Below are 17,911 nucleotides of genomic sequence, written 5' to 3'. Positions count from 1 at the left end.
TACCCCTTTTTTATGCATGTAAAACCTTTGACTGGAATAGTTTTTATTACCTTGATCAAATTATTATTCCGATTAAATCGATTTCAAATAATTACCTACATACACATTATAATACTATATTATTCGTACAAATAACATCTATTGTATTATTTTTAAGGTAAAAGTAAGTTCATCAATAAGGTTATTTTATAGAAATATCGACAAAACTTGTTGAAAATTGTAGCGTAAATTTTGGTAATAAAATTAAAAATTTCTCGACTGACAAATATTAAATTCAAAAATCATAAAACGTACATCGCTACTCGTAAATTTTAAAATTGGGAAATTAATATATTTATTTCTTATATTCAAAATAAGTTACATCGTATACTAATATTTGGGATAGTTGGAAAAATTTGAAAATGAAACGTCAAGTTAAGATTATTTTTTTTTGAATAAAAGATAATATATTAATAATTTATTCGCATCACTTGTAGCCTAAGTATTTAGGCAACTGCTACTTCTTTCCAGCAATTCCGCCCGCGTGCGGTTCTTTCATACATTCTTGCGTATCGACGACCAAGTTTTTTTAATAACCACTTCATATGCAAGTATATTAAATTTAAACTCCAACCGCCTCAGACTTTAATTTAATTAAGCTTAGCTTATACAGCTTTTCCTATAAATATGAAGGGAGTAATTCGCTAAACATCGCTGTTTTTTCTTTCGAATATCAAATCAATAATGACAGAAAGAGAAATCGGTGTTTAAATAAACCCGCTAAACAACATTTGTGAGGCCGTAAATGTTTATATAAAAATATAAAATAAGTTAATGTTTACAAATTGATCGATACTGGTATAAAGTAAATAGGCAGTAAAATTGCTACGTGGCTACAACGAACTGTGTGTATGTTTATTTGTTTCTATGTAGCATCAAAATTACATATATGTTATAACATTTGGCAAATCCTTCGATTCGTATGACACGCACGTGACATAAGTTATGTGATATAATTAAATTAATGCCTGACTTAATTTAAATATTTACTTACAGTACGTATTAAAAACATCACAATTTTCGTAATTAATGAAACAAAAAACAGTAATGTGTTATCATTTGTTATGAAACCAACGAATATGTTATTAGTATCAAATAAAAGTTCGCCATTCACGAGCTGTTTCGATTGTAAAACCGACACGCACACGAGCGGCAACACGCTGTTACAAATCCTTACCGAGCGAGTTCCTACCACAGTGATGTTTCACTGAAATCTCAAAACAGCACTAATTGCACATCGATATTAACACATAATCGATTTATCTCAAATACTCCCATTAGTACAGACTCTATGACATCAACGACCCATCAATTCAAATTATTCATCTGCATATCCGGATCACAGGTATCCACAATTGAGTAACGACACAATATATTTTTTGAATCGCTATGAAAAAACGGTACCATTCTTGTGTGGTCGTGTAAATATAACTTCCTCGTCGTCTGCGTTGATGCTCTCGACGGTCGTGAGTGCGACCGTGTCGCTGTGCACGACGTGCGGCGACTCATTGAACTCGTCTAATTCTTCTATTCCTGCTGTTAATAAAACAAAACCTTTTAAACCTGCACAATAGGCTATTTGACTGGTTTTTAAAATCCATTTTATATTATTTAGTAGATGTTAAGGAACCCAGTAAAAGTAGATTTTTTTATTTCTAGTACATATTTGCCGAAAAATAACATATTAAAAATTCCATATTTAAATAACGCGCGAAAACGCTACTTGGACAATATGGCGCTGCAATGGGGTCGGTGACGTCACTTTGCTGTATTTTAATCTGTGGTACATATAGTAGAAAAGCAAGGTTTACAAGAAAGTGACTTCATCATAAGCCCGGCCAATCAGGAGCGTTTTGTGTCACGTGACAAACGTTTGAAAATTTGCATTTTTATTTATTGATTTTTGAATAAATTAGTATTATTTTCAAGTTTCGTTAGTAAATAACCATTTTTATACTCATAATATACATTGATTACAATAATTCACAGTTCATTTTTCGCATTGTCAAATAGCCTATTATTACGTTTATGTATAAAAACTGCATTTTTGCGAGTTGTGACTATTATGACTGCGACGACCTCCGTGGTCGAGTGGTGTGTACACCGGTTTTCATGGGTACGCCACTTCGAGGTCCTGAGTTCGATTCCCGGCCGAGTCAATGTAGATTATCATTAGTTTTCGATGTTGTCTTGGGTCTGGGTGTTTGTGGTACCGTCGTTACTTCTGATTTCCATAACACAAGTGATTTAGCTACTTACATCGGGATCAAAGTAACTTATGTGATGTTGTCTCATATTTATTTATTTTCTCTACTTGGACAGAATTTTCTCGTTGAAAGTATATTACGGATTTATTTTGGTACGACTTAGGCACTAATCTTGACCCTGAATACACGGTTCCACCCCAGTGTGGGTATGGCGCTACACCCAGATATTTTTTTTTCAAAAAATTTAATTTAAGTTAATTTAACTATGTACTTTAATACATATCATTCAATATACTTTTAAAATGTAAGGCCTCAAAAAAATCGGAGAGATAATTGAGTCAATTGTACACAACTTAAACATATTACATATTAAGAATTCAATTTGTATACTGTCTTTATGAATAATAATATAAAAATGATCACCTGTATAATTAGACGGAGCTAAAAGTAAGTACTGTTCGGATCGTGTCGGCCACAAAAGGTGAGCCATCACGCAAAACGCTAAGCAATCAGCTGAATATGTTATACCTGAAAATCAATAAAAATTTATTATAGCTACTGTTTTGAATGTGGTCTAAATAGGAAAGAATATATACATACGAAGGTATCTGTATGAATTTGAATATTTCGAGCATATATTTTTAATTTTTATCTTTTTATACCAGTAAATCTCTTTAACAACTACCAAATATCATTATTATATTTACAATAACAGGATAAAGATTCTGTATTATCTAGAATATAGTGTAAGGGCTAGTCGTAAGACCGATTAGGAGATTTAATTGAAATAAGTTCTATGTTAGTTACATATTATGAGAATGCTAGTTGTCGCCCAATGCTTCGCTCTTTTTAAAGGAGTTGCTTTTAAGGCGAAAAGTTTTTGTCTTGCAGTTTATGCTGGCTCAATATCAGTAGTTTTCCCAGCAGCAACAGACAGACAAAATTACTTGCAGAATTATAATATTTGTATAGATAATCCTTCCTAGAGCTCATTTCTATTATTAGATCCCATTTATTGTGTTACGGAGAATTAATGTAAAGAAAAATAATGTATTAAACTATTAACAAAACTTGCATGACATGACTCACCTAAAATAAATTTAAATCTCCACAGTGGACTAATCTGCAGAGCTATGAGAGCTATGATTGGCAAGTACACGAACCAAACCAGGCTCGAAGCTCCGAAATGCAGAAGGAAGTTTAACTTTGGCATGTTATGTTCGTACATCATTGTGTTCCGGAGTTCGAGCACGAACCATGTCATGATGGCGACGCGTAGAGTCAGCACCAACCATCCCGGCCACGTTTGGTATTCATCGATCTCTTCTATTATATCCACTTCAGTCTATACAATCAAAACATATTAATACTGCTGATATAATATTTTAATTGAAGTACTTTTTATTTTTTACAAAAATAAGATCCCATACATGTTCCATGACTATGCTTAGAATAAGGCTTGGATTTTATTCCACCATGCCATTACACTGCAGATTAGTGCCAAATAGATAACAGAAAGTAAGTAAGCATAATCTGTTTTTAGGCAAATGGGCAGTAATTTAAGGCTTCTTCTGACTTATCACAGTCAAAGATAAAAGTAAAAGACAAACAAGTAGTAACTACCAAAATGTTTAAAAATTATCTCTTCAAATATTCTTAATATTTGAATATAAAGAATAAACTAATATAACTACAATATATTAAAACTATAAAGTAATTAAATAAAGATACGAAAGTCAAAACATTTTATAGTTAAGTTAATTTTTGTGACACTTAGAAACAAATCCCTAATTGAAAATGTGTTTTGCATCAGTTGTGCATAGTTAACTTTTAAAGGTATAATGAATTATTACCGTATTCCAAACATATAGTAAAATGTGAACAATTCCGTACACCATCCACACACCAAATACTAATGGTTTGTATGTTAGTTCTAACCGAGTCACTGCCCATCCTTTTGCTAATAGGAGAAGAAGCAACATAAATAGTGTCTGAAACAGAAAAAAAAATTTATATTAATTAAAATACCATAATTCATCACACTATTTGATGTCAAAAATGTATAAAAATATAAAAACATTTTGTTGAATTATGATTTACAATTCTGACACACAAAAGTTGAATTATTTATAACATAAATAATATTTTAAATCTTCAGGTTTAGGATGTAATAATAATAAACTAAATTAATGTAAATATGTACAATATAGAACTAAATCCTATATGGAAATCTATGAATACTAAATGCACACATTTTTTAAATCTATACAATCATGTACAGTTTTTATCATGAGTAACTTACTCTGCTCATAATATCAAGTATGTCACCAGCTACAGACAAGCCACCAAATCCAACTCCATCTGCTGCAAACTTCACTGTATGTACCACATTGAAGCAGAGTGCAACAAATTCTAGAACTAAGCTAGATGTAAACAATTTAGTCACCGGATGTCTCTGTGTCCTAAAATATATAAAAAGAGAATTTAATCAATACTTTTCCCGAGAAAATTCAAGAAAAATGAGAATATTTGGAAAATTAATAAAGTGTTTTGATTTTAAATTTAAATTTATAAAGTAATTATTTACCTTACTGCATAGATTTGAACTGGCAAAAGAATAATGTAACACAGCCAGAACAACAAATACAGTTCCAATGTATTTTGTCTATCAAATGAGAATTGATACATCATTGAATTATATACAGAAAGGTTAGGGCTACCATTAACAAGCCAAAAATCATATTGTATAGTCTGTGGCATATTTGTTAAGGTTGTGTTGTCAGGGGATGGTACACCTTTATAGTGATGCCAAGTGCAGGTCACCTCATCTAAATAACATGCCACCATTGACACATACCAAAACCTGTGAAATTAAGATACATACAAATAAGACATAGGAAGTGAAGACAAATTATTTACTATTAATTTAATTATTTTTTTAATTTGATTTCTATTGATAATTATAATCCAGGCAATTTGTATGTTTTTACACATAACGCAATGTAATAATTTATTACTACATATTTGAAGATATTACATATTATAGTATATATTGGTAAGAACAGCAAGAAGGAATAAGTTCCAAATCTTCTTCAGAAGAGGCAGGCTATTGTCCAGTAATTGGAGCTTTAAAATCTGTTACTTAGATGTTCTATTATACTGAAGGAAGGTTATATATGCTGATTGTGTTTCATACAAATCAAATCACGAAGCGGATAAGTTAAATAAGGAAAAACTACAGTCTAATAATGCAGTATATAATACAATGATTATATTGTGTTTATCAGTACACAAGATAACAAGTCAACCAATAGCATGAATAATTATTATTTAAGTTAGCAATAATACTACTATGGATATTGAATATATGAATTAGTTTATTTGCATGAAATAATATCAAATAAAAGTCTTATTAATGAATGAAAAAATAAAATTTGAAATCATTATATTGCAAATTTCTAATATTTTAAAAACAAATAGGTAACTTAAAACTTAAAACTTTATAGTATAACTTTTATCTACAACACACTATTATGATACATTTTAGTAATGGTAACTGATGTTGCTAATAAATCTTTAAAAGATAAGCATTTTATTTTTAATAAACTTAATAAAATATTTATTATTCAAACGCAACAGTTTCATATTTATCAAGTGAAATAAAACAAATTTCTTACCTTGGCTGTCCATTATTCTTTATAACATAGGAAAATTGATTGTTTTTTACAACATTCCATGGGGTATCTTCATCCACACACAGTTTATCTTTGGGGCAAGGTATTCTTCTGAACATGTCCTGTCCTAGTTTGTTGCATTTTGGATGATATGCTGTACCATTTAGTTGTTGAAACATAACCTGACAAGCTATTTCTTTATCAACAATATCTCGACTTTTGTAATAATGTAAGAAATGTGGCCTATCTAAAACCGCAAATGTGATAGGATATTTAAAATTGTCCTTTGACGTTAAGTTGCCAAAAATATAACCATATGTTTCCTTCTGGAAATGAATATCTGTCTTCTGGAATCCAAATTTTACTAAAAACTTGAAATATTCCTGTGTCGTAAACTCTCCTTTTATGTGTGTTGTAGATACACCGTAGAATAGGCAGGAATGTAATAAAACTATTAACGTTCTATACATTTTGACATTAAAGTACAACAGAACAATATCAACATTTCTTTTAAACTAACTGTTTTCCTCTCATTACAAATACATTTACTTTCATAGTGTTAGACATTTTAATGTTAACTATTTCAGAGATATATGTTATTCAATTTTGCAACAACTTGGTAAACATAAAACATTTCTGTTTTCACATTTCTACTCAATCGTTCATTTCTCTCACTATCACCAAAAAATTGACAAACTTAAGATGACAAGATGTAGATGTAGTGATGGCCGATAATACTGAATAGCGAAACATTACAATATCGAGTGTTGTATGATAGTATTTATAATAACTTCATTTTAAATAAGCTTTTTTATACACCATTACAAATTTCTCCAATCTGTATGTATTTGTGATCTTTATTTGCTTGAAAACAACATAGTTTAAAATTATTAAGTATGATTAGTTTTTATGTAAAAGAATAAAAATCTTTCCAAGATGTTCGATTTTTGTTAAAACTTATCAAGTTATGTATAATGATATTCATTAAAGACTTAATTATTTTATTATGTATTATAAAACATATAATGTCAGGAAATTCGAGTAATTATTAAATCTTAAACTTACGTATTATAAATTCCAAGTTTTAATGTTACTGTAACATAACCATAATTGTCAAAGTGTTTTGAAATTGAATTGCTGGTGATTATTTAAAAAATAATAATCGTTTAGTCTAATCTTAAATTTGACCCTTTTATGGTAAATAACTGTTACGTATTATGCTTAAGGATTTATCTGCACCATTAGTTTTATAACCTCGTTCAATCCGTTTTTGTTATTGCCTTGAGCCTCTTAGTTTCAGTTCTCGGCCAACTAAATGGTTGTGCTGAAAAAACCATTGCTGATTTGTGATCAATTCGAATTCACTAAGTCTTCGTAAATTAATAAAAAAAGGAATATGTTGAATTGCAATGTACTCAAAACATAACTATTAGAATCAAGAGATATAACTATTACAATTTATCTATAACAATCACAAAAACGTTATGGGAATAAATATATATTGCGATAAACGTCTATGTTGCTTGAAAATAAATTATATTAATGACACTAAGCTTATAATAGCTATAGTGTGTTATGCGAGGCTTATTTATACATAGAATATTCTGAATTTATTTCTTAAAAACAAATTACCGAAATTAATTCACATTTTTTCGTTTTAATTCATATTCAGGATATAATTTTATAAGTTCTCTAGATAAACAACTTAAAAAATATAGGAAGATATTTTTTTTATAGTTATTAGTATCTACGAATTACAAAGACATTTTTTTGTAATTATTATTGTTATATGACATTACTATTATGAGACGAAATTTATCGATAGACAATCGTCATCGTTAATCACTACAAAAATTTCAATCTCATACAGCTACAACACTACCTCTGGTTAAAGAGTAAAGACCATAGGATCTCGAAAGTACATAACTACAGCACAAAATAGTAGTTTTTATCGTTTAGTTTCCTTCATCTATAAAGCGTCTTGCAAAAAGATACGTGGATAATAATGGCGTTTTAAAACTGTTTTAATTTGGAAATGTTTAACAACTTTTGTAGATTATGATGTCCCATAGAAACAAAAACGTCTTGTACTGGCAGTACCTACTTGTCAGCCATAGTAACTCGTCAACCCAAGTAGCCCTTTCCTTTGTGAATTCTAAATCCAACTATAGTGTTTGTTTCTTACCAATGTATTAATTTTAAATGTTTCTGACCATCTTTAATTGTCGTAGATCATTATGTTGTGAATTTTAAACGTACTTAATGGCGTACTCGTTCCGTAACCTCAATCAAGCGGAAGTGACTGAAACCTGCTGGTTATAGTGGATATATGCATTCTAAGAAGCATAGTGTTATTTTGTTTGTACCCTAATTACCTTTAATATCATATGCAAGTGATACTAACGATATAATGGTAGAAATAGGTGCTCCACAGCAATCTGCAGAAGACAGTTTAGAAAATGCCGAATGGTATTGGGGAGATATTACTCGGTAAGTTAAGCTCTTCGTTATCAAAGAGTTTTTTTCGAAAAAACTATTGCTTTACATATTTATCGTAATTTCTCAATGAGTATTATAGGTATCATTTCATAATACAATACAAAGTCAAGATTTTTTAAAATAGATGTAGTGAGTTAACTATATATGAAAGTTTTTTCTATTATTTGCTTAAGTAATCCAATTGGAAATAAATGGGCTAATGGAACTGCAATTAAATGTCATATCTTAACTTAAATTTCATCAGATAATAATGATTCCTTTGTTACAAGGAAATAAATTTAAATGTGAAATTGATTACTTAATATCCTTGTAAGTGATGATTGACTTCTATAAATATAAGATATCTTTTGAGTTATACCTAGTTTCTAAATGAAATACAGCAATTAATTGTTCTACTCCTATTTTTGCAGGGATGAGGCTAATGAAAAATTAAGAGATACTTGTGATGGCACTTTTCTAGTCAGGAATGCCTCAAATAAAGATAGTGGCTACACATTAACAGTAAGAAAAGGGGGCACAAACAAATTAATTAAGATATACAATCAAGATGGCCGCTATGGATTTTGTGAACCTTTTGAATTTAAATCTATTGTTGATCTTGTTGGATTCTATACTGAGTATTCTTTGGCACACTGTAATAGCAGTTTGGATATTAAACTCATGTATCCACTCTCCCGAAATCAAGAGAATGATGGAGGAGAAAATATTAATGATGAAACATTGGAAACACGATATAAAGACATTCATAAAGAATTTGTACTAAAAACTAGAGATTATGATGAGCGATCAGACAAATACATGAGGTTACGAGAAGAAGTTAAATTTAAACGACAGGCTTTAGATGCTTTTAAGGAAACTTTGAAGGCATGTGAAGATCACCTAAAATTACAAGAAAAAATGCAATCTGAAGCTCAGCCTCATGAAAAAATTGATGTAATAGAGAACAATAGACAATTAATATTGAGAGTAAACAGCTTAAGGCAAGCCCGTGTACAATTGCACAATATTCTTAAAGAAACTGTTGAATCTAATTTGTTGCTAGAAAGAGAAATAACAAAATTAAAATCAGAAATTATCAATCTTTACAAAATAAAAGACCGCTATAAAGTGTAAGTATTAATAATAACACATTTTACATATTTTGGCAAAGTTTCTGCTGTAAACTTCAAAAACACATTTGCTAAATTAAATATAGTAATGTGCTTTATCACAGAGCACTATTTGTAGGAAAAAACAATTTGTATTAACAGTTTTATGTAAAATATGTATTTTCACATAAGCTTATTAATTGTTTATTATTACTAATATAAATTTGCATAAAACTTTGTTATATACAAACTTCTATTTTTTATTTAATCAAAACTTCCTAGTCTTACTTTGTAGTAATGTAGTAGTTTGTATTGTATATGTTGAACTTTATGTAATGGTGGTGCAATTTTTTTTTGAAGCTAATATTGTCATTAAATATTAAATGTATTAAATAAACTAACAATAAATTAATATCATGATTATTATACTAAACACTTGCATACTAAATATCCAAAAAACAAATAATATTTTCGCCAATTTAAATATGATGTCTATTAAAGGTGGTTACAACGAAGAGGCAAAACTGAAGAATACCTCCAAGCTTTGGAAGATGACAATATACATAAACTTGAAGAATTATATGCACATCGTGAAATGATTACATGGATGGTGGAGAATTGTACACGTGATATGGCAGAGAAACTTTTAGAAGGAAAACCTCAGGGCACTTTTTTAATAAGACCTAATTCGACTGGTCAGCTTGCTCTGTCTATTTGTTGTAATAATATGGTTTATCATTGCATAATTTTTAAGACTGAAAGAGGTTATGGATTTGCAGAACCTTATAATATCTACAAGTAAGTAACATAAGTTGTAATTTGATTTATTATCTAAATGTGTTTTATTAAATTTTAGTGCTCTATGTTATTTAGCAAAACTTTTAATTTTCCCTATTTTTCAGAACTTTAAACGAGCTAGTATTACATTACGCTTCTAACTCCTTAGAAGAACATAATGAACAATTAAGGACTGCATTAAAATATCCAATTAACGCATGCTTAGTAAAAAAGCCAGATAAAAAAATGCAGGAAACACAAACGGATATGCGGTTACATCAGGAGTCTCACCATGAAGCACAACTTCAAACACATCAGCGTCGACAGAGAAAGCAACGTCATCCACTTCCATAAAACCATCATGTGAAGGATTTGACTTAAAGCTTTCCTAGTCATTTTTGTGAGTAAAAAGACTAGAGTAATTGATTGTCAATTTTCAAATTGATATACATCAATGCCAATTTCTCCTGTGAAGCCCAAACCTCATAGATTTAATAATTTATGTAGCTTGATTGCGATAAAAGAGGTTTCTTATAAGATGCGTATTTTGCATCTCTTGCAATATGTGATATTTCTTAGTAATGGCTTCTTATGTGATAATCTATGTGGACAGTTTGTTCATCTTTTTTAACTGTAGTATTTGTTCATGGTAACAAAAACGAATTTTCAGTGTGCACTTCATTGTATAAAGTCCTACCATGACATAAGTATATATTTGTAAGGGTTAGAAGTGCATTTTATTGTCTGGTCTATATTATTTTATAATCATATTTTAGAATGCGAAAGTATGGGTCAAATGTACAAAACAATATTTATAAGTTAAACATTGTTGATTTATCTTGTAATACTGTGGTTACACAATAATTTGAATAGTTTTACATATTTATATAGCTCATGAGTTTTAATTACTAAAATATTTTCATAAAATTAAGATCTGCTAACAACATAGTAAGATTTATTTAAGTTATAGACTCCACTTTTATAAAGAAAATATGATTAGGTAGAACCAAACAAAATTATTACTTTATGATGTTATACCCACAAGATAAGAAAATACACCCTTCTTGTCAAGCAAAAGACCAAAGTAAAGCCAATTGGAAGTGAAAAGTAAATTATTTATTATATAAAAAGATACAGTAACGAAATCTTTGTATCTGAGATACATTCACTTTTATTGAACAATAGGCCAAAATAATAATTACATACTGCATTCAAGCATGAATTCTACTTATTTATGTTTGAGGTACTTGACATTCCTTGTTCAAAAAAAGTCACCAAAATAAAATAAAATGTGAATGAGTAGATTTAAAAGTGTGTATATTTTTTAATTTCTTTGATAAGTAAGAAATTATCTCTGTTGATAATTAAATGAGGAATCGGTTTTTCTTAACGCGAGCAGAGCTTTGCTTATCAGATTGCGATATCTGCACATGTTTACAACAATGTGGATTACATAAGTTTCTACATGTTTACTATTTATTCAGAGAGATGTGAATGAAAAGTTTTCCTTACGATTTTTCTATTCTTTGCAATGCACAACTCATGTAAAACATTTGTGTTCTTGAAACAATTATTGCTAATGCAAATTAAAAACCCAAAACTTGTGGTATAATCTGCATTTTCTCTTCAATAGTCAGACTTACTTAGCTGTTTGTATGTTTGCAATTATTTAATCAGATCTTTGCTTTTGTTTTAAAGCTTGTAAATTTAATACTAAAAAAATATTATATGCTAAAGTACCTTCAAGACGCCAAGAGAACGGCGCACAAAACTGCATGTTCTTAAAAAAATAGGCAACAAATTGTCTCGTCTATAAATGACTATGTGGCAAAAAGTAATAATTACCTTAAATTTTCATAAATACTTATCAATGTTGTGGAAGTAATGGTAACTTTCTGAATGATTGCTAGTTATTTCAAGGGAAATAAAATTATTACTAATATGCAACACTATGGTTTTGTGTTTAAAAATTTTCATTTTTACTTTTTTTTAATTATTTTCACAGTAATGTGATTTGTTTTAAGTAGTTTATCAGGAATCATATTACAAGAAACAATCTCCTTAATCTTCATAGTGCCTGAAATAAAGATCATTTATATAATACAATATTGAATAATTTAAACAAACTTGATCCAATTAATCAAATTTTGAAATTCTCTTTCTACTGTATAAGTTTGTTGTCTATTTACTTGGTAGTGAATTGTAAATTGATCAATGATTGCTTAACATATTTTTGAAAGAAATAATATTAAAATGTTTTAGTATCTTTAGTTTGTTGATTCAGAGACAACATAATGTGATGAAAAATTTGTAAGTGATTCATATAATTAAAACTGTTTTCGGTTAACGACGTTATTTTCTTAAAAAAAAAAATTTTTTAGTTAGTCTTGAGGTCTTTTTACGAACGTGTTATTTGAAATTTAATGAAGTAAATTGGACATTTTTATATATTTATTTCACAATAATTGTGTGATGAATTATGGCTAATTTGTGTGTTAGTTCTCTATCTATAGCCTTTCACTTGAGAAATATGTATTATAGCAATAATGTTTCGAATTTATGTTTTTTTTTAATACAGAATTAAACTTGTATCAACAGGTGTATACAGAAAAATAAATAACTTAGTTATTTGATTGATAAAAGTTTTACCTATTCATATAAATTGTTTTTATATACTTATAAAGAGTATTGCTTTAAATAAATTGTAACATATAAATATAGACTTTTAAAAAAAATAATAAGTTACAGATTATTTAAGTGAGATTATTAAATTGGAGTTATTTTTGTATTTACGTCTATAGGTATTATTAAATTTTGTATGTATAGTAGATGTTACAACTTTACTATTATTTTTATAATATGTATCAAATCGTTTGCAATTACGTAGTAGTAAATATTGAATATGATCTCATTGATAAATTAGTTTACAAAGTGGAAGAGCCAATTTAATAAACAAATATTTAATAGAAATAAAAATCAGCTTGTACTTTTTCAATCATGATATGAAACTCACCTATGGAAACTTTAAAAAGTTGTCATTTTTATAATATTGTAAGTTGAAATGTGTTGAATAAACGATTTATCAGTAAGTTTCTAAATAATTGTTTTCCTTCTTTAAACATCCTATCCTTCTTGTCCTGCTTAAGTACATGTGTACATTATAGCTATGATATTCTAATAAACAGATATGTTATATCCATACTAAACAACAGAAAAAAGTGTGCCGCGCCGGGAATCGTTTATTTTAGTTTATTTTTACATATCGTTAAAAGGATAGCTTGATAAAAACAATAAGTAAAAGGGGTAACTAGATGTTTTAATTACGCAAAAAGTATTACTACGTAATTATGATGTATTATAACGTATTACTACGTAAAACGACTAAAGGCAAACGTCCCAATTAGGACGTTTTCTAGTCTTCGCTTTTTGCGCGTTAAGACATATCTGTTTACTAGAGAACATCATTGCATTATAGTGAGTTATTGTGAATATGAAAAAGAATCAACGTTATTCATTTAATGGTCTGCAACCGTATATATATATTTATTGATTAGTCATTAAACTAATTTTTTAATTAAATATGAAAATGGCATAATATTTACAAGTAAATTATAGAAATAGGCTATTTGACAATGCGAAAAATAAATTGTGAATTATTGTAATCAGTGTATATTATGAGTTTAAAAATGGTTATTTACTAACGAAACTTGAAAATAATATATTTTTATTTATTGATTTTTGAATAAATTAAGTTATTCGAAAATCAATAAAAAAAACATAAAAATTTTACAAACGTTTGTCACGTGACACAAAACGCTCCTGATTGGCCGGGCTTATAATGAAGTCACTTTGTTGTAAACCTTGCTTTTGTGCTATATGTACCACAGATTAAAATACAGCAAAGTGACGTCACCGACCACGCGTTATTTAAATATGGAATTTTTAATATGATATTTTTCGGCAAATATGTACTAGAAATAAAAAATCTACTTTTACTGGGTTCCTTAACCTCTACTAAATAATATAAAATGGATTTTAAAAACCAGTCAAATAGCCTATCCGCAAGATGGCCATTTTTTTTAATGCGAGCTGTAAAATAAAAAAAACCCCATCAATCAGAAGTTTGTCTGAAAATAATATATTTGATTCGATTTAAATAAGATGGGTCTCGGCGTACCTCGCCGCAACATATTTTACATTCGGTAGAGGAAATTAAAGTGTCTATACAATTCATAATAAGTGTTTGAAAAGTGAAAAGAGTAGCATTTTACTAGATACTTTTCGTTATAAAATGGCTTTAAAATTTTATTGAATATATTATATATTTATATATATATTTTGTTATTATAATAAGCTTTTATATTATCTTTTATATTTATAATATCTTTTACTACTCTAATAAATAATTATGTGAAATTGTATGAATTTAATTATTTAAAACCGGTTCATTTAGAAGTAGAATTAATAATGATAATATGTGTGGTTATGATAGGACATTATGTTCTATCATAATTTTACCGTCTTAAATCAACCTAAAAATAAAATTGAGCTATTTTATATATATATATAAAAAATCAGTATCAAATTAAATAATCTTTTGAGTATTTTAATTTTAATGTATGCAACACTAAAGCGGATAGGCTGCATGGATTTAACTGATAGTCCGCCAACTCCGCCATTTTGTGTTACATCCGGTTGCGGCGTTTGGTGACGCTTTATTTAATATTGTTGTTTCTGTATTTATAATACAATTAGTGAAACTGTAGAGTCGTTTTGATTTATTTCATATTCTTCTCTAAGTAAACTAAGTAAGACCAATGATATAATTCATTTTAAGGCGTAATATTTGAAAACTGAGAACTGCTTAATGTAAGTTTTATCTTATGGCGTGGGTCTTAGGCTATGTAAAATATTTTAATTTAAAGTAATACAATATATTATTTTATATTTAAGGTGCAATGTCTCGCTACGGTGACTGTAAAGTTTATGTTGGTGATCTTGGAAACAATGCAAGCAAACCAGAATTAGAAGATGCGTTTTCTTACTATGGCCCCTTAAGAAACGTGTGGGTGGCCAGAAACCCGCCAGGATTTGCTTTTGTCGAGTTTGAAGATCCACGCGATGCTGAAGACGCAGTAAGTATTACATCATGCTATTTTATATTTCGAATGGTGGAAACTTGTAAATAAATACTTATTACACTTAATTTATCTTTCCATAGATTCGGGGCTTGGACGGACGGACGATATGCGGCCGGCGCGCTCGTGTAGAAATGTCAAACGGAGGACGTGGTTATGGAGGACGTGGCCCACCTCCTCGTTCCAGGTTACCACCTCGTCCTTACGATGACCGTTGTTATGACTGTGGTGATCGCGGCCACTATGCCAGAGACTGCACTCGCCGTCGCCGCCGCAGGTGAACAGTGGCCTAAATACCAAAAATGTGTAAAAATTTTGCTGGTATGGAATCTTTATGAGACTTAAGTCTCAAATATAGTATGATTCAGGTAAACAGTAAGGCTACTGTCACAGTTTTATCTGCGTTTAAATTAGTGACTTACATTCAATCCGGGCCCTAGAAAGTAAAGATTCCATTCCATTGCTTCCAATCCACATAAACCAATGATAACTATGTTATAGGTTATCATTGGCCTGTGCGCCGAGAACGAACTCTTCAGTGTCTGCACTTCTTATAGTCTGCGCTACGTAGCTTTCACTTCGCGCCGTGTACTCCACTAATGTTGGCAGCAACTGTAACTTCGCTCTGTGAACTACGTAACTACAGCCTACGTGCACACTTCACTTATTGAGAAATACATTGAGTGTAATGTTCGTTCTGCGCATCGCGACACACGTCTATTGTAATCACTGCGTGCACTCAGTGAGTTACATATTATTATCCCATAATTTCTGTTCAAGGCAGACAGACCTTTGGGTACATTATTATGTTAGTTATTGGTTATTAGGTCATTGGTTCTTTTATGAGCTTAAAGTTTTAGCACTGAAGAGTGTTTCCTAATTTTTTACAGTCAGACACAGAAGAGATACAATACGAGGTTTAGGGCTGTAAGTTCACAACTGTTAGCGAAGTACGTAAAATTTAAAAAAATAACATGGATCTTTTCAAGGGATGCTGTAATGTATATGACCTATTGCTTGTGTCTGATCCTGGAATCTAAAGTAAATGTGAAATATTGAATTTTCAATTTCTTTATACTATCCTGATTGAGCAAATAGATTGAGAAATTATATGACATGATTTTTGTAACTTCTCTTTAGGCCTAGAGATCTATATTTGATTATGTTTACTAATTTATGGCCAGGTATAAATAATACAATGTTGTAATATAATAAACATGGATTAGACACAAGCAAACTGAGACTGATGTATATACAGATTTTTAATAAATTCTATAATTTTTACAGCCGGTCGAGGTCCCGTCGTCGCACTCGTTCTCGTTCGCCGAGGTCTGGTTCCCGCTCGCGAAGCCGTTCCCGTTCCAGATCTCGCTCCAAAGGAAGATCTATCTCACGTTCGAGATCACGTTCACCATCAAAGGATTCAAAGAAATCAAACTAAAGAAAGATAGAATTGCAAAATCCATTTCGTTTGTCATTTTTACTAGTAAAGATATCATCAATGGTGTTTCTAGAGTAAAAATCGGTTCACCAATGTTTGCAAGATTATTATTATCATTCCTATGTAATTATTACTATAAGATACAACAAGTATTCATTCATATTACCATCAATATACTGACATGAAAATAAAATTGTTTTATGCAACTTAATTAGGTGTATTATTAACAACTATAATCAAATTAAACTAATAATTGAGACCTTATATATATAAATATATACCTATTGATTGTACTGGCCTATAAGATGTTTTCCTAAATGTTTTCCTGCAGCAAAACATGGAGTCTTATGTGAATTTTAAATTGTATCTAAACAGCTTTTTTAAAAAAAGGTAACTTTTTAGAGAAATATATATCCAGATAAACTACCTACAAAGATAAACCTGACTTAAACAATAGTAATCGGCATAATCGATCAATAATGGGGCCACCTTTTCGATGGCTTCAATTTGTGGTTCTGGCGTATTTGAAAATGTACGGCAAACGTTCATCTTGGTTACCGTCCTGCTGCGCGTTGTGGCTCTGAGAGATGTCTTCCCAATTGAGTTCATAATTTTATTTTACTACAAAATTTAAAATTATAATAAACTGCATATGCAGTGACGTCACAAGCCCCAATGTAAGAGAACGCAAGTTTCCACCAGAAGGTCAGTGTATAAATGAATGTGTTCCTTAGTTGATTGAGAAATGGGTAGTAATGTAAACCTAACTAGCAGGCCAAAGGTTTAGTTGGTTTTCTAATCTTATATTGTAATAGCGTAAGACTATTTTTGTCCTTATGACGGTAGCTGCACATAAAAAAATTGGTTATGGTCGCATTATGAAGAGCTCGGGTATATGTGCAGAATAAGACTATAAAGCGATTCTTGATTTAGAACTCCCTAAACTGTTACAATTTAACAAAGAATTAATTTTAGAGAACGAAAGTATGTTACTGGTCTGTTAGAGAGCAGTACTACGGCTGTATAGAAATAAATGAAAAACTTACAA

The 17,911-nt window shown here is 29.8% G+C and overlaps 3 protein-coding genes across 6 annotated transcripts; 2 read left to right on the top strand and 1 right to left on the bottom strand.

Annotated features, from left to right (window-relative positions):
• Positions 1–653: 653 nt before the first annotated feature.
• LOC124531667 (transmembrane protein 145-like) lies at positions 654–6,640 on the bottom strand. 2 transcript variants are annotated; one of them, XM_047106148.1, is made up of 7 exons: positions 5,924–6,640; positions 4,834–5,109; positions 4,549–4,708; positions 4,100–4,237; positions 3,336–3,591; positions 2,670–2,774; positions 654–1,575 (listed from the first exon to the last, which is right to left on the bottom strand). In XM_047106148.1, exons 1-7 carry the CDS (start codon positions 6,388–6,390, stop codon positions 1,427–1,429), a joined length of 1,551 nt encoding a protein of 516 aa, XP_046962104.1. In that variant the 5' UTR covers positions 6,391–6,640; the 3' UTR covers positions 654–1,426. The 2 variants fall into 2 exon arrangements, with proteins under 2 accessions (XP_046962104.1, XP_046962105.1); XM_047106149.1 differs by having other exon boundaries at positions 654–1,572.
• A 1,155-nt stretch (positions 6,641–7,795) lies between these two features.
• LOC124531686 (phosphatidylinositol 3-kinase regulatory subunit gamma) lies at positions 7,796–13,379 on the top strand. The gene is made up of 4 exons (XM_047106184.1): positions 7,796–8,410; positions 8,830–9,528; positions 10,009–10,305; positions 10,410–13,379. The coding sequence occupies exons 1-4, from the start codon at positions 8,331–8,333 to the stop codon at positions 10,636–10,638; spliced, it is 1,305 nt and encodes a 434-aa protein (XP_046962140.1). The 5' UTR covers positions 7,796–8,330; the 3' UTR covers positions 10,639–13,379.
• A 1,559-nt stretch (positions 13,380–14,938) lies between these two features.
• LOC124531941 (serine/arginine-rich splicing factor 3-like) lies at positions 14,939–17,074 on the top strand. Of its 3 annotated transcripts, XR_006966615.1 has the most exons (5): positions 14,939–15,153; positions 15,238–15,419; positions 15,506–15,699; positions 15,924–16,164; positions 16,710–17,074. XR_006966615.1 is itself a non-coding variant. In XM_047106523.1 (4 exons), the coding sequence occupies exons 2-4, from the start codon at positions 15,243–15,245 to the stop codon at positions 16,861–16,863; spliced, it is 435 nt and encodes a 144-aa protein (XP_046962479.1). In that variant the 5' UTR covers positions 14,939–15,153; positions 15,238–15,242; the 3' UTR covers positions 16,864–17,074. The 3 variants fall into 3 exon arrangements, 2 of the variants coding, with proteins under 2 accessions (XP_046962479.1, XP_046962478.1); XM_047106523.1 differs by lacking the exon at positions 15,924–16,164 and having other exon boundaries at positions 15,506–15,609; XM_047106522.1 differs by lacking the exon at positions 15,924–16,164.
• The last annotated feature ends 837 nt before the right edge of the window (positions 17,075–17,911 follow it).

The sequence above is a fragment of the Vanessa cardui genome, chromosome 8, assembly GCF_905220365.1.
Source record: "Vanessa cardui chromosome 8, ilVanCard2.1, whole genome shotgun sequence".
Taxonomy (NCBI): domain Eukaryota; kingdom Metazoa; phylum Arthropoda; class Insecta; order Lepidoptera; family Nymphalidae; genus Vanessa; species Vanessa cardui.
This window is presented reverse-complemented; position numbering and strand designations above follow the sequence as displayed.